Source organism: Leptodactylus fuscus, chromosome 2, assembly GCF_031893055.1.
Source record: "Leptodactylus fuscus isolate aLepFus1 chromosome 2, aLepFus1.hap2, whole genome shotgun sequence".
NCBI lineage: Eukaryota > Metazoa > Chordata > Amphibia > Anura > Leptodactylidae > Leptodactylus > Leptodactylus fuscus.
Genome location: NC_134266.1, coordinates 101,364,933 through 101,380,102, shown reverse-complemented (window position 1 = coordinate 101,380,102; position 15,170 = coordinate 101,364,933). Strand labels below are relative to the sequence as shown.

Sequence of the window (15,170 nt, the reverse complement as noted above, 5' to 3'; positions counted from 1 at the left end):
ACTCTTTGAGAAGGTGTGTCCAAACTTTTCATCTGTACTGTACCTTATGCTCAATCCACTCCTGCCTTTGGCTTAAAAACCACAGCAAAATAAGTTGTGTTTCTGCAACGTGGGGCTGGGGTCTCGCGCTGCAGAAACGCAGCTTTTTATGTTGCAGATTTTGTTGCGGTTTTTTGAGCCATAGCCAGGACTAGATTGAGCAGAAGTTAGAAGTATAATAGCTTTCTATATATTTTTGATTCCATTTGTAGCCACTCTTGGCCTTGGGTCAAAAAATTGCAACAAATTCTGCATAAAAAAGCTGCGTTTCTGCATCTTGGGGCCTTCGCCTAAGATTGTTTTTATCTTTCACAGCTGAAAAAAATAGGAGAGGGCTATTTGGCAGTAATATGTTTATTTGTAGTTTGTATAATGTATTGGTCTAAACTCTGTGACCTGTTATTTAGACCTGGGGTTTATCTTCCAGAAGCATAACATTCATAGAGGTTGATATTAATTTGCCTGTTTGCCTCCATAGAGACTTGACCATAGAGCATGTCCACCAGAAATGTCCCCCAGTGGCCCACATCATTACAACCTCTAAAACATTCAGGCAATACCTGGAGAAAATCTGGTGTAAGTGAACAGGGGTGGAATAGTTTGGTGGAACACCTGATGGCTACCTCTATAGAGAATATCATATCTGTGAGCTCATGTTAGAATGGGAAGAGAATGATTGTTTCACCTCTGGGCAGTATAGTTATTTGGTAGTAAGGTTAGTTGCAGATGACTGTGTGTACTTTGTGGTCAGCAAACTAGTAATTAGTCTTCAGTTTTTGCGGACAGAGTGTCTTCACACTGATAGCACACTAATCTTGCCCACGTCATCTGCAAAGGTCCTAAATGTGGGCAACACCCTGCTGACAGCATGCATAGCATCTAAGTCACCATTCACCTACCACTTCCTGCAATTATGGCAACAGTACCACTTTCAGTTAAAATTCTAAACAAATCATACCGCCCAGCTTTTTTTTTTTAATTGTAGATTGTGTGCCCCATATAGGGATCACAATGTACATTCTTTTTCTTCCTATCAGTATGTTTTGTATAATGGGAGGAAATCCACGCAAACATGGGGAGAACATACAAACTCATTGCAGATGTTGTTCCTGGTGGGATTCGAACCCAGGACTCCAGCGCTGTACTATCCAGTGTTTAACTGAAGGTCATAAGGCCATCCCAACAGCTTCCTGTTAATAGCCTACATTACGGCTCCTTCACTAAAATTTTACATATGTGCTGACTATCCAGCATTACTGAGTATGTTCCCAGTATAATCATCTCCTAGACTACTCTCTAGGCCCCAGTAGCTCTATGACTGGTATGCACCTTACTGTATGGGGAATGATACAGCCATAGAGCACTACACGTAGGTGCAAGATTACAGTGAGGAAGCTGTGATGTAGACATAACACACATGGCTGCCAGCAAGAATTTTGAACCTCCCTCCTCCCATTGTATAAGATGCTTCCCTGAGCTCCCCAACAGTGGCCCCACACAGTATAATATGCTCCACACAGTGTAATACCCCTTAGTGGCCCCACAGAATATAATATGCTCCCCAGCAGTCCCACACAATATAAAAGTATGAAAGTTTCCCCACAGTGGCCCCACACAGTATAATATGTTCCTCAGAGGGCCTCTCTAGTTTAATGTGCCACAGTGCCCACCAGTATAATGCTCCTAAGTGGCCTTACATAATATAATATGCTCTTAACCCCTTAACGCTAAATCACGTACATGCATGTCAGGGAATGTGGTTAGTTCCCGCATTCCCATGTGCCTGTACGTGATGGAGATTGCACGGGCTCAGAAGCAGAGCCTGTGCGATCACCATGGGAGCCTGGCTGTATCTGACAGCCTGGCTCCCCCTGTAGCAGCAGGGACGGTGATTGCACCAATCCCTCCGCTGTTTAACCCTTAAGGTGCCATGATCAATAGTGATCATGGCACCTTAGGGGTTTGGCCGGCTATAAAGAATGCTGCCGGCAGCATCAGGAACCCGTGTTAGCTGTAATTTACAGCTAACACGCTGCTCCTTAATCCCCATCGGAGCTCGCTCCGATGGGGGGAGGGTTAACCCCTTGGATGCTGGCGCAATGCATACAAAGGGTTTCTTTATGTTGCTGCCGGCAACCCCCCAGTGACCCCCAGGCTGCTAAGACCCCTAGGTGCCTGGTTGATCCTGTCGGGACTATGCATCTGCATAGCTAGCTTCCTCTATAGACTGCAATACACGTGTATTGCAAGTCGATAGTTAGTATAGAACCAGCGATTATCTCTGATCGCTGGTTCTAGTGTGCTTACAGCACAAATAAAAAAATGTAAAAAAAAGGGTTTTTTAAAAAAATAAAGTGTGTAAAAAAAAAAAAAAACAGTTATAAAACCCCACAAACTCCCTTTTTCTATACAAAATGAATTACAGAAAAAAAACCAAAATATTAATTAAAACAATACATGTTTGGTATTGCCGTGTCCGTAACCACCTGTACAATAAAAGTGAAATAATATTTAACCTGCTCAGTGAACGTCGGGAAAAAAAAACGGAAAAAAACGCCAGAAATAAAGTTTTTTGCACATTTTGCCTTACAAAAAATGCTAAAAAAAGTGATCAGAAAGTCATACATCCCCCAAAACAGTACCAATGGAAAGCACATGATGTCCCACAAAAAATAAGCCCTCAACCAACTCTGTAAACCGAAAAATAAAAACATTACACATCTCAGAAGATGGCGATGCAAAAATCATTGATTTATGTCCCCAAATGTGTTTTGTTCTGCAGAATTACTAACACATAAAAATATAATATAAATGAGGTATCGCCATAACCGTACTGACCAGCAGAATAAAAGTCACATGTTACTTATACTGTACGCTGCATGGCGCAAAATTTAAAAGGTAAAATGCAATGCCAGAATTGCTGTTTTTTTTTTAATCCACCAAGAAAGAGTTAATAAAATTTATTCTCTAAATTGTAGGCACCCAATAATGGTGTCATTACAAAATACATCTCATTCCGCAAACAACAAGCCTTTATATGGCCACGTCACCAGAAAATTAAGAAAAATATAGCATCTAGCAATGTGAAGACAAACCCCCCCAAATCATCAATCATTAGAACACAACTGGCTGCGGCAGGAAGGGAATATATAAGCCAGGGGTAGGCAACCTTTTCTGTTCGGCGTGCCGATTTTAAATTAAAAAATCAAAGATGAGGTCCTCGGAGTGCCGGGCAATAATTGTAAAGCTGACGACACCTACACTAAAATCATATAGCACAAACCGCAACATAGGGGTGCTGTCATACTGCGCTCCCAGCCTCATGCGCTTACCACTATTTGCCTGGATATACATGTTCTTTTCCTTTAGAAGCAATGTAAGTACATGCGTAACCCACAATTAGTGGTAATGTATGTGACTGGGAGCAGAGCGAGGTCATACCTGTAAGGGGAGACTCACAATGTACCTGGATGCTGCATCCAGTCCTCGGCTGTTAGTAACTTCAGTATTCTGTAAGGGAGTGTTCACACTACCGTCGGTGTCCGACAGCTAGTGTCCGCTGCTAATGTCCGTTCAAAATCTTGTGCGGATATTAGTATCAGACACTAGCTGTGTCCATGACATTTTGTATTGATTTAAACAGACACCGGGTGCGTTCTTTTACGGTCTGTGGTTGTCCTTAACTATCCGTTCTCAAAGATGTCTGACTTTTCAAGCAGACAGCAAAACCCGACATGTAGGTGTTTTTGTCCGCTTGAAAAGTCGGACATCTTTGGGAAAGTACACTTAAGGACACCCACGAACAGTAAACAAACGCACCCAATGTCCATTTAAATCAATGCAAAATGTCACAGACACAGCTAGTGTCCGATACTAATATCCGCACAAGATTTTGAACAGACATTAGCAGTGGACACTAGCTGTCGGACACCGACGGTAGTGTGAACGCTCCCTAAGTGAAACGCAGATTAATTTCAGTCACTTTTAGTTCCTGGCGGTGCAGTAACAGCAAAACCCCAGCCAGGAATTAATCGGTGTCACACTTTCAACAAAGTGGCTGCACTGGTGCCCAGGAACTGGATTTGGCTATAATTGCATCTAGTTACAGTGTCACCACCCAATAGAATCACACTAAGGCTGAGGCCCCACATTACAAAAATGCAGCTTTTTTATTGCAGATTTAGCTGCGTTTTTTTTTCCGTCAAAGCCAAGAATGGATAGAAAACAAATGGGAAATATATAGGAAGCTTCTTGTATGTCTCCTTCCTGCTCAATCTACTCCTGGCTTTGGCGCAAAAAAACCAGCAAAATCTGCAACGAAAAAAAGCTGTTTCTGCAACGTGGGGCTTTAGCCTAAGGCCCCCACGTTGTTGGAACACAGCTTTTTTTGTTACATATTTTGCTGTGTTTTTCTGAGCCTAAGCCAGGAGTGGATTGAGCAGAAAGGAGACATATAAGAAGCTTGCTATATATTTCCCATTCCTTCTGTAGCCATTTTTAGCTTTGGTTGAAATAAACCACAGCAAAATCTGCAACAAAAATGCTGCATTTCTGCAATGTGGGCCCTCAGCCTTACGCCTCCTGCATACAAATGGCACGGATGTGGTTTTCACTGACCTATACATTAAAAATGAATTGACAGGGCCACAAATGCAGACAGATATAGGGGATGTATAGGACAGATATAGGGGATGTATAGGACACATATAGGACCTGCTCAATAGTTTTCAGCTCTTCAATTTGGCCCAGCTACACAGCCACAAAAAGAATGGCTGTATATATGGGTCAATTGAAATATATAGGTCTGTACTTTATTTGCAGTTGTAGATAAAGAGTCTGGTCATGTGTATTGCAGGTTACAACTCAATGTGCCTCATATTAATAGCAGTTAACCCCATCATGTCCCTCACATTAACCCCCTGTGTGCTTTACATAAGGGACACTTATATGTGAGACATATGGAGGTAATAAGTGAATATCTTCATTATATAGGTACTTTATTAGTACCTCCATATGTCTCACATATCTGTAACCCTTATGTGAGCAACACAGGGGTTAATGTGAGGCACATGGAGTTATTGAAACTAAATTAATAACCCCAAATGCCTGAAATTAATAAAAATGGTTAGTAACTAGAGATGAGCGAACAGTGTTCTATCGAACACATGTTCGATCGGATATCAGGGTGTTCGCCATGTTCGAATCGAATCGAACACCACGTGGTAAAGTGCGCCAAAATTCGATTCCCCTCCCACCTTCCCTGGCGCCTTTTTTGCACCAATAACAGCGCAGGGGAGGTGGGACAGGAACTACGACACTGGGGGCATTGAAAAAAATTGGAAAAAGTCATTGGCTGCCGAAATCAGGTGACCTCCATTTTAGACGAATAGTGGATTTCAAATCCGGGTCATATGAGAATGTGAACTTTGTGACTATGAGACAGGGATAGCTGTACAGGCAGGGATAGCTAGGGATAACCTTTATTTAGGGGGGAATGTTATTAAAAATAACTTTTTGGGGCTCTATCGGGTGTGTAATTGTGATTTTTGTGAGATAAACTTTTTCCCATAGGGATGCATTGGCCAGCGCTGATTGGCCGAATTCCGTACTCTGGCCAATCAGTGCTGGCCAATGCATTCTATTAGCTTGATGAAGCAGAGTGTGCACAAGGGTTCAAGCGCACCCTCGGCTCTGATGTAGCAGAGCCGAGGCTGCACAAGGGTTCAAGCGCACCCTCGGCTCTGATGTAGGAGAGCCGAGGGTGCACTTGAACCCTTGTGCACCCTCAGCTCTGCTACATCAGAGCCGAGGGTGCGCTTGAACCCTTGTGCACACTCTGCTTCATCAAGCTAATAGAATGCATTGGCCAGCGCTGATTGGCCAATGTATTCTATTAGCCTGATGAAGTAGAGCTGAATGTGTGTGCTAAGCACACACATTCAGCTCTACTTCATCGGGCTAATAGAATGCATTGGCCAGCGCTGATTGGCCAGAGTACGGAACTCGACCAATCAGCGCTGGCTCTGCTGGAGGAGGCGGAGTCTAAGATCGCTCCACACCAGTCTCCATTCAGGTCCGACCTTAGACTCCGCCTCCTCCGGCAGAGCCAGCGCTGATTGGCCGAATTCCGTACTCTGGCCAATCAGCACTGGCTAATGCATTGTATTGGCTTGATGAAGCAGTGCTGAATGTGTGTGCTTAGCACACACATTCAGCTCTACTTCATCGGGCTAATAGAATGCATTGGCCAGCGCTGATTGGCCGAATTCCGTACTCTGGCCAATCAGCACTGGCTAATGCATTGTATTGGCTTGATGAAGCAGTGCTGAATGTGTGTGCTTAGCACACACATTCAGCTCTACTTCATCGGGCTAATAGAATGCATTGGCCAATCAGCGCTGGCCAATGCATTCTATTAGCGTGAACTGAGTTTGCACAGGGGTTCTAGTGCACCCTCGGCTCTGCTACATCAGATTGCTACATCTGATGTAGCAGTGCCGAGTGTGCATCAGATGTGTAGTTGAGCAAAACTGACTCAGCACTGCTAAGTCTGCATTCGCATAGGAATGCATTGGCCAGCCTTCGGCCAATCAGCGCTGGCTCTGCCGGAGGAGGCGGAGTCTAAGGTCGGACCTGAATGGAGACTGGTGTGGAGCTATCTTAGACTCCGCCTCCTCCAGCAGAGCCAGCGCTGATTGGTCGAGTTCCGTACTCTGGCCAATCAGCACTGGCTAATGCATTGTATTGGCTTGATGAAGCAGTGCTGAATGTGTGTGCTTAGCACACACATTCAGCTCTACTTCATCGGGCTAATAGAATGCATTGGCCAATCAGCGCTGGCCAATGCATTCTATTAGCGTGAACTGAGTTTGCACAGGGGTTCTAGTGCACCCTCGGCTCTGCTACATCAGATTGCTACATCTGATGTAGCAGTGCCGAGTGTGCATCAGATGTGTAGTTGAGCAAAACTGACTCAGCACTGCTAAGTCTGCATTCGCATAGGAATGCATTGGCCAGCCTTCGGCCAATCAGCGCTGGCTCTGCCGGAGGAGGCGGAGTCTAAGGTCGGACCTGAATGGAGACTGGTGTGGAGCGATCTTAGACTCCGCCTCCTCCAGCAGAGCCAGCGCTGATTGGCCGAATTCCGTACTCTGGCCAATCAGCACTGGCTAATGCATTGTATTGGCTTGATGAAGCAGTGCTGAATGTGTGTGCTTAGCACACACATTCAGCTCTACTTCATCGGGCTAATAGAATGCATTGGCCAGCGCTGATTGGCCGAATTCCGTACTCTGGCCAATCAGCACTGGCTAATGCATTGTATTGGCTTGATGAAGCAGTGCTGAATGTGTGTGCTTAGCACACACATTCAGCTCTACTTCATCGGGCTAATAGAATGCATTGGCCAATCAGCGCTGGCCAATGCATTCTATTAGCGTGAACTGAGTTTGCACAGGGGTTCTAGTGCACCCTCGGCTCTGCTACATCAGATTGCTACATCTGATGTAGCAGTGCCGAGTGTGCATCAGATGTGTAGTTGAGCAAAACTGACTCAGCACTGCTAAGTCTGCATTCGCATAGGAATGCATTGGCCAGCCTTCGGCCAATCAGCGCTGGCTCTGCCGGGGGAGGCGGAGTCTAAGGTCGGACCTGAATGGAGACTGGTGTGGAGCTATCTTAGACTCCGCCTCCTCCAGCAGAGCCAGCGCTGATTGGTCGAGTTCCGTACTCTGGCCAATCAGCACTGGCCAATGCATTTCTATGGGGAAAAGTTAGCTTGCGAAAATCGCAAACTGACAGGGATTTCCATGAAATAAAGTGACTTTTATGCCCCCAGACATGCTTCCCCTGCTGTCCCAGTGTCATTCCAGGGTGTTGGTATCATTTCCTGGGGTGTCATAGTGGACTTGGTGACCCTCCAGACACGAATTTGGGTTTCCCCCTTAACGAGTTTATGTTCCCCATAGACTATAATGGAGTTCGAAACCCATTCGAACACTCGAACAGTGAGCGGCTGTTCGAATCGAATTTCGAACCTCGAACATTTTAGTGTTCGCTCATCTCTATTAGTAACACAAATGTACCTAGTGTTGTGTTTGCTTTCACTTTGCTCCCCGGAGCTTCCTCTCCTCCTCAGGGCTGTAGACGGCAGGAGCTCCTCATGTGTAACAGCAGGTCGAGGGAGCCCTTATCCTGTGCAGTGAGAGGCTCACCTCTGATTGGTGGGCAGTGAGAGAAGGGGGCGTGTCCTATACCGCAGCTCTACCAGAGCACTGAAGAGACGCTCTCTCTCAATTTAGTGTATGAAAGTTGCAGGCTGGCTGCCGTGCCAGCAAAATATGCCTCGCGTGCCAGTCTTGGCACGCGTGCCAGGGGTTGCCGACCCCTGATATAAGCTGTGCAAGCACCAGAAGTGACCCCCAAAGTGACCCACAGAGTGACTCCCCTAATCATAGGAGCTACTGGAACATAGTAGGGAATTTGCTGTTTGCAATGTCGTCCGCACAGCTTACATGTTCACTTTTCACCATCCGCTGTGCAGTCACGTCTGTTATACTAATACTCACTACACCCACTGGTAAATTCTTTCAGGGGTGCAGCTTTCAAAATGGGTAAATCTTTGGGAATTCCACTTTTCTGGTACCTTACAGGCTCATGACAAAAATGACATGGCGTTCAGATTCCAAACCTCTAAATCTCCAAAAGCCAAATAGGGCTCTTTCCATTCCGAGCCCCGCCATATTCCCATACAGCAGATTATGGCCACATATGGATTATTTCCATGTTCAGGAGAAATTGTGTAACAACCTGTGGGGGGCTTTTTCTCCTTTAACCCCTTGTGAAAGTGAAACCTTTGGGGATAAAGGAACATTTTAGTAATTTTTCATTGACACATTCCAATGTTAGTAAAATCTGTGAAACTGCCGTAGGGTCAAAATGCTCACTACACCCCTTGTTAAATTCTGTGAGGGGTGTAGTTTCTAAAATGGGGTCACTTTTGGGGGGTTTCCATTGTTTTGGTACTCTAGGAGCTCTGCATATGAGACATGGCGCATTAAAACTATTCCAGCAAAATCTGCTTTTCAAACGCCCTGTGTTACTCCTTCCCTTCCATGCACTGCCATGTGCCCAAAAATCAGTTTACACCCACATGTGTGGTATTTCTGTGCACGGGACAAATTGCGTGATAAACTGTCAGATGCATTTTCTAGTTTAACCCTTTGTGAATGTGATAATTTTAGGTCTGAATGAATGTATTAGTGAAAAAAATGAATTTCACCTCCATATTATTTTTATTCTTATGAAACGCTTAAAGGGTTAACAAACATCCCAAATGCTATTTTGAATAATTTGAGGGGTGCAGTTTTGAAAATGGGGTGATTTGGGGGTGTTTCTATTATATAGGCCTTTATAATTCCTTTCAGAACTGAAGCGGTCCCTAAAAAATGAGTTTGGACAATTTTCTTGTAAATCTGGAAAATCTCTGTTACACTTGTAAGCCTTGTAGCGTCCAAAATAAATTAAAATACAATCAAAAGATGATGCCAATATAAAGCAGAGATATTGTAGATAATGTTTATTCATGTATTTGGGTGGTATGACTATCTGCCTGAAAAGCAGAGAATTTCACGCTTTATAAATTGCAATTTTTTCCAAATTTGCATCAAATTTCCTATTTTTTTATAAGTAAATACAAAAATATTGATTAGTGTTTACCACTAACATGAAGTATAATGTGCTACGAGAAAACAATCTCAAAATCACTTGTGTAAGTTAAAGCGTCTCAAAGTTATTGCCATTTAAAGTGACACATGTCAGTTTTGAAAAAATAGGCCTGGTCCTTAACATACTTTTGGGCTGTGTCCTTAAGGGGTTATTAGTGACCCCACACAGTATAATATACAGCCCAGAGCCTCAAACCACTTCAGGTGAGCCCTTCGTTTGGATGAATAGGTGGAGGTGAGGGAAAATAACAAACAGTTATACTCACCTTGCCTTACCTCTCCTGGGCATCCTCGAGTTGCTCCCGCTTCTGCCGGCTTCTTTTTCAGGTCGGCAGCTGACGTCATGTGCTGGACATCACCACTAAGGCCTCATCACTGATTGGTCCTCATCACTCATGTGAGGCATGCTGACAGCATGCTGCACAGAGCGCATGATGTCAGCTACAGGCCAGAAATGGCTTTCAGATGAAGTAGGATCTCAGGATGATCAGGAGAGGTGGGTAAAATTGTTTATTATTTTCACAGACCTCTCCTGGGCAGGCTTCTGTTGGAAAGGGGCTCTGTCGTACATAACGATGGGGTCCTTTCTGTTAACCCCTTCCCGACATTCGCCGTAATAGTACGGCGCTGCTGTTAAGCACTTATAGGGTTAAATTACTAGGTATATGTTGTTTTGGCTTATTTAAGGGGTGCAGTTTTGAAAATGGGGTGATTTATGGGGGGCTTTAATACAAGGGTCTTTCAAAACGCCTTCATAACTGGATTAGTCCCTTAAAAAATCGGTTTTGGAAATTTCTTGAAAATTTTGAATATTGTTGTTTCACTTGTAAATCTTATAATGTCTGTAAAAATTAAAAGGGTGACTAAAGTTTGATGCCGACATAAAGCAGAGATCTGGGACATGAGATTTATGATATAATTTTGGCGGTCTGACTATCTGTATGTAATGCACATCATTTCAAACTTTATAAAATGCATATTTTTCAAAATTTCCACCAAATTTCCAATTTTTGCATAATTAAACACAAAACATATCAACCACAATTTACCACTAACATGAAGTACAATGTGTTACGAAAAAACAATCTTAAAATCACTTTGGTAAGTTAAAGCGTTCCAAAGTTATTGCCACATAAAGTGACACATGTCAGTTTTGAAAAATCGAGCTTGGTCGGGAAGACAAAAAGTGCCATCGGCGGGAAGGGGTTAATAAGGGGCCAGACCTGATGACTCTGGTTTCTGGGGGCCCCTTTGCCCCCTGCCTAAAAGCACGTGGACCATCCGGGTTTCACCGATGACCCTGACTGTAACTACAATTCTATAAATCTAACCTCTTACTTTGCATTAAATTTGATCTATACTTTACAACTATTTTTCAGCTGCCGTACAGTACGTAGTTGATCAAGGCAGCAGCACTAATGAAAACCAAGGGGCAACAAATGCATCCTCAGGTGTGGATGTTCCTCCTGAAATGTCTCAAAATCTATTGCAAACAGAGCCTCATGCTGCAACTTCTGAGCACCCTGAAGCAGACAGTGATGACGACACAGTCCGGCTACCACCAAGAGCACAGTCGCAAAACAGGTTAGTAGAAAAAAAAGTATGTGTTAATAGTCAATCTTTTAATGGCAGCTCCAGTCTCCCTGAAACTGCAGGACCTGGAAGATGCATGTGAGCTACTGGACAGTATTCAAATGCATCTCCTATGCCCTGCACTTCCAATCAGAAATGCATGAGCCAAGCAAGGTGCGTATTATTCAGAAAATACTGTCTTCTGAAACCTTTGAAAGGCAGTCTATCTTTTTTTTTTTTTTTTTTTTTTTTTCCCTGCATTTACAGTGAAATCAAGCTGCTATATTCTTTTCTGATGACCCAAAATGTTGGTTTAAGTAAGGTGGTTTAATTTTTGATGTTCAATAAGACACAGGAAGACTGAGAGCACCAGCAAATGGTGGTTTTGACAGTGTCCTCCAAATAGGCATTTGCAGGTACACTTAATGGTAAATTACAAGCAGTGTTGTGATCGGAGGAGAAATTAATGAAATTTTCACCTGCACTAATGATTTAGCAGCAGCATTCTCAGTAATGAATATCCTATTTGATTTAACATGTATACCCTATGTATATGTTTTCAATTATGTATATAGACCATAAACTTAAGTGTTTATAGCCTACAGTATGATTTGAATAAATATCTGATTGATTGGGTTTCTGACTCTTGGGAACCCTGAGTCGTGACTCCTTCATTGTTGACCAGGCATAGTTCTCTCAATTCTGTACTTTTAGAAGTTCTAGATATTGCAGCTCAGCTCAGCACTACAGCTCAATACTATGCAAGTAAATGGGTTTGACCTGCAATGCCAGGCACAAATACTGCTAAATATGCTTTGCCTGGGAAAACACTGGGTATTTAAACAGCTTACTGGCATCGGTGCCACTAGATAGACCCCCACTGATCACACAAAGGCCATCAGTATCGTAGTCTAATACAATACAAATATTACACAAAATGAAACTGAAGCCTATATTTATAGTAATAGTAAATACATTAACAAGTGTGAAGTTATTTTTTTTTTTAAATGATTTAAGTAAATTATGTCTTCTCATCTTGACAGATTAAGTGTCGGAGGGACATCAGTAAGTGATAGATTAACAAGGTAACCTTTATAAATTTAATGACTGGTAAGGTTTAACTAACACGTTTGCTGCATGAGTTTTAAACCATAATGAAAAGCTAGCATAAAAGGTTGGCATTTAATCATAAGTTAACAAATGAGCATACATGCCTCTCGAAAAATTCATTTAACCACCTGTATAATGCAGAAATGGAGCCCCCTTCCCCCTAACCTGTTGCTTGTGAAAAGCAACAAAGGACTATGTTAAAAAAAAAAAAAAAAAAAAAAAAAAATTGAGTTCCATTTTTGGGTATGAGCATGCATGTGCAAGTAATATGTAAGTTTGTAAATGCATGAAATGCTATGTTCCCCAATTGGTATTTTGATAAATAGGATGACTACCAAATCGATGTCAATTAATGTCGCAGATTTCACCCCTTGCAAAGTGTAGGGTGAATTTTGTGGTAAATCTGATCCAAAATGTGCAACAAAGCCACATATAAGGGTCCATGCACATGACTGTTTTTAGTATACTAGTCTCTGCCTGAGACTTCGTCTGCGTGTTGTTGGATCCGCTTATATTCAGCAAATTGCTGCTGTCGATAGTTCGCCTGCTCCATCACTTCGGCAGCTCTCAAGCTGTCTTGCTGCTGAATTTGTTCCTTGCGCCGTGCCTGTGATTGTTCTGGCATCTCAGCAGCTTGCTGGGATGCCATATAATGAGCGTGTTGTTGCCGTCGATGATCTGACTACTTTGGCGTTTCGGCAGCTCTCAAGCTGGCCTTCCGCTGAACTTGTTCCTCGCACCCTGTCTGTGGTTGCTCTGGCATCTCAGCAGCTCTCTGGGCGCGTTGATGATCCACCTGCTCCCGCGTTTTGGCAGTTGTCAAGCTGGTCTGCCACTGAACTCGTTCCTTGTGCTGTGCCCGTGATTGTTCCGACATGTCAGCAGCTCACTGGGATCCCAAATAAGGAGCTAGTTGTTGCCGACGATGATCCTCCTACTCTGGCATTTCAGCAGCTCTCAAGCTGGCCTGCCGCTGAACTTGTTCCTCGCACCCTGCCTGTGGTTGCTCTGGCCTCTCAGCAGCTCGCTGGGACACTATATAATGAGTGTGTTGTTGGGGTTTTCCCATCTGATTGTCTCAACACGCTGCCTGGAGCAAATCAGATAATAATCAAAAGTTCGTACACAATGGACTCAGTGTTATCTGTGTGTTTACATAGAGAGATGACAGACCTGGCTTTATCAGCAAACTCCAATTAGCTGAGAAAGTCCTGCTTGCAAGAGCAGTTTTTTTTATTTTTTATAATTTATAATTTTATAATTTATAATTTTTATTAAAGTTTTGTCGATTAACAAAAGAAAAAAAATGGTAAAACAGCAGTCAGGTAATGAACAGGGGGGAAGGAGAAACAACTGGACAACCCAGTAACTGATAGGGAACAATATCAGAAATATAAATCAGCAATATAATAATGAAAACATATATAACACATAAATCCTATTAATTTTATAAAGGTGAAAGTTTGTGAGTTTGGATGTTTGTAGGTTTGTGTGTTTGGATGTTTGTTCCTCAATCACACAAAACCCGCTCCACCGATTTGGCTGAAGGTTTCCACAAACATAGTTACTACACTGGATTATGCATTACGCTACTTTTCGTCACAATAGCGCACATACATTTTTCCCAGGACCCCCACAAAACCCAAACTCACATCTCCATCTCTGCAATCTTACACACTTTCAACCATAGCAAACCACTAAACTTCCTATTGCCCTCTACAGCCTAGCCCCTAACCCCACACAATCACATTTACACATACTTTACCACTTTGCCACTCACCTTAACGATACTCCAGGAGGCTACTTCTTCTACACTCCGGAGCAGCCATGTTTGCCGACCCTCCACCCCTTTCACTATCCGCGACACCCTGTGGAACACCCTGTGGAATTCCTCAACACTGTAGAATTACACGGCGTCCCTTCACATAAACTAGAACTGAAGATTGGCGTTCCTGGTCTACTCATGCGTAATTTGAATGCACCTCGATTGTGTAATGGCACGAGGCTATGTGTCACACAACTAGGAACAAATATCATTCAAGCCACTATTCTTACAGGAGCAGGTACAGGTGACAGTGTGTTAATCCCACGCATTCAAATTAGCCCAAATAATTTCCCATTTCAAATCAAACGACTACAATTTCCCCTTAAAGGAGTATTCCCATGTACATAATTCTATTTAAATTTGTAGATAATTAAGTTAAACATTTTTGCAAATATAAGTAATTAAACATTTTGCACAGCTTTAAAGATTTTCTCTAAATACCTTGTGGTCACAGTCTGTTGTCTTGATCGGTTGCCAGTGGATATGACCATGAATGCAGGAACTTTCTAAGGTCAGAAAATCAGCCATGATTTCTTTATTGTGGCCGGGATATCTTCTCATACATGTAGTATCCCTGCCTGATAACCCAGCTACAATAAGAAAATCATGGCTGAGCTCCTGACAAGTCCCAGACCATAGAAAGTTTCTGCATTAGTGGTCGTAACCATTGGCAACCGATCAAGATAACAGACTGTCACCACTAAGAAGGTTAGAGAAAATCTTTAAAACTTTGCAGAATTTTTAATTACTTATATTTGCAAAAATGTTTAACTCTTAATTATCTACAAATATAGATATGATAATATTCTTGGGAGACCCCTTTAAGTTGGCTTTTACAATGAGTCGTGACCATTAATAAATCCCAAGGACAAACGCTGAAAGTAGCAGGAATACTTTTG

General features: G+C 42.9%; 1 protein-coding gene across 6 annotated transcripts in view; it reads left to right on the top strand.

Annotated features, from left to right (window-relative positions):
* Positions 1–15,170, top strand: part of DCAF6 (DDB1 and CUL4 associated factor 6) — a 196,827-nt gene that overhangs the window by 148,731 nt on the left and 32,926 nt on the right. For 5 of the 6 annotated variants that reach the window (XR_012715055.1, XM_075264279.1, XM_075264275.1 and 2 more), the window contains 2 exons: positions 11,144–11,348; positions 12,380–12,421. Coding sequence is in view for 5 of the 6 variants with exons in the window: in XM_075264279.1 (XP_075120380.1) it covers positions 11,144–11,348; positions 12,380–12,421 (247 nt within the window). In the remaining variant the exon portion in view is untranslated. The remainder of the gene's footprint in view (positions 1–11,143; positions 11,349–12,379; positions 12,422–15,170) is intronic. The other variant, XM_075264278.1, reaches the window with a different exon arrangement.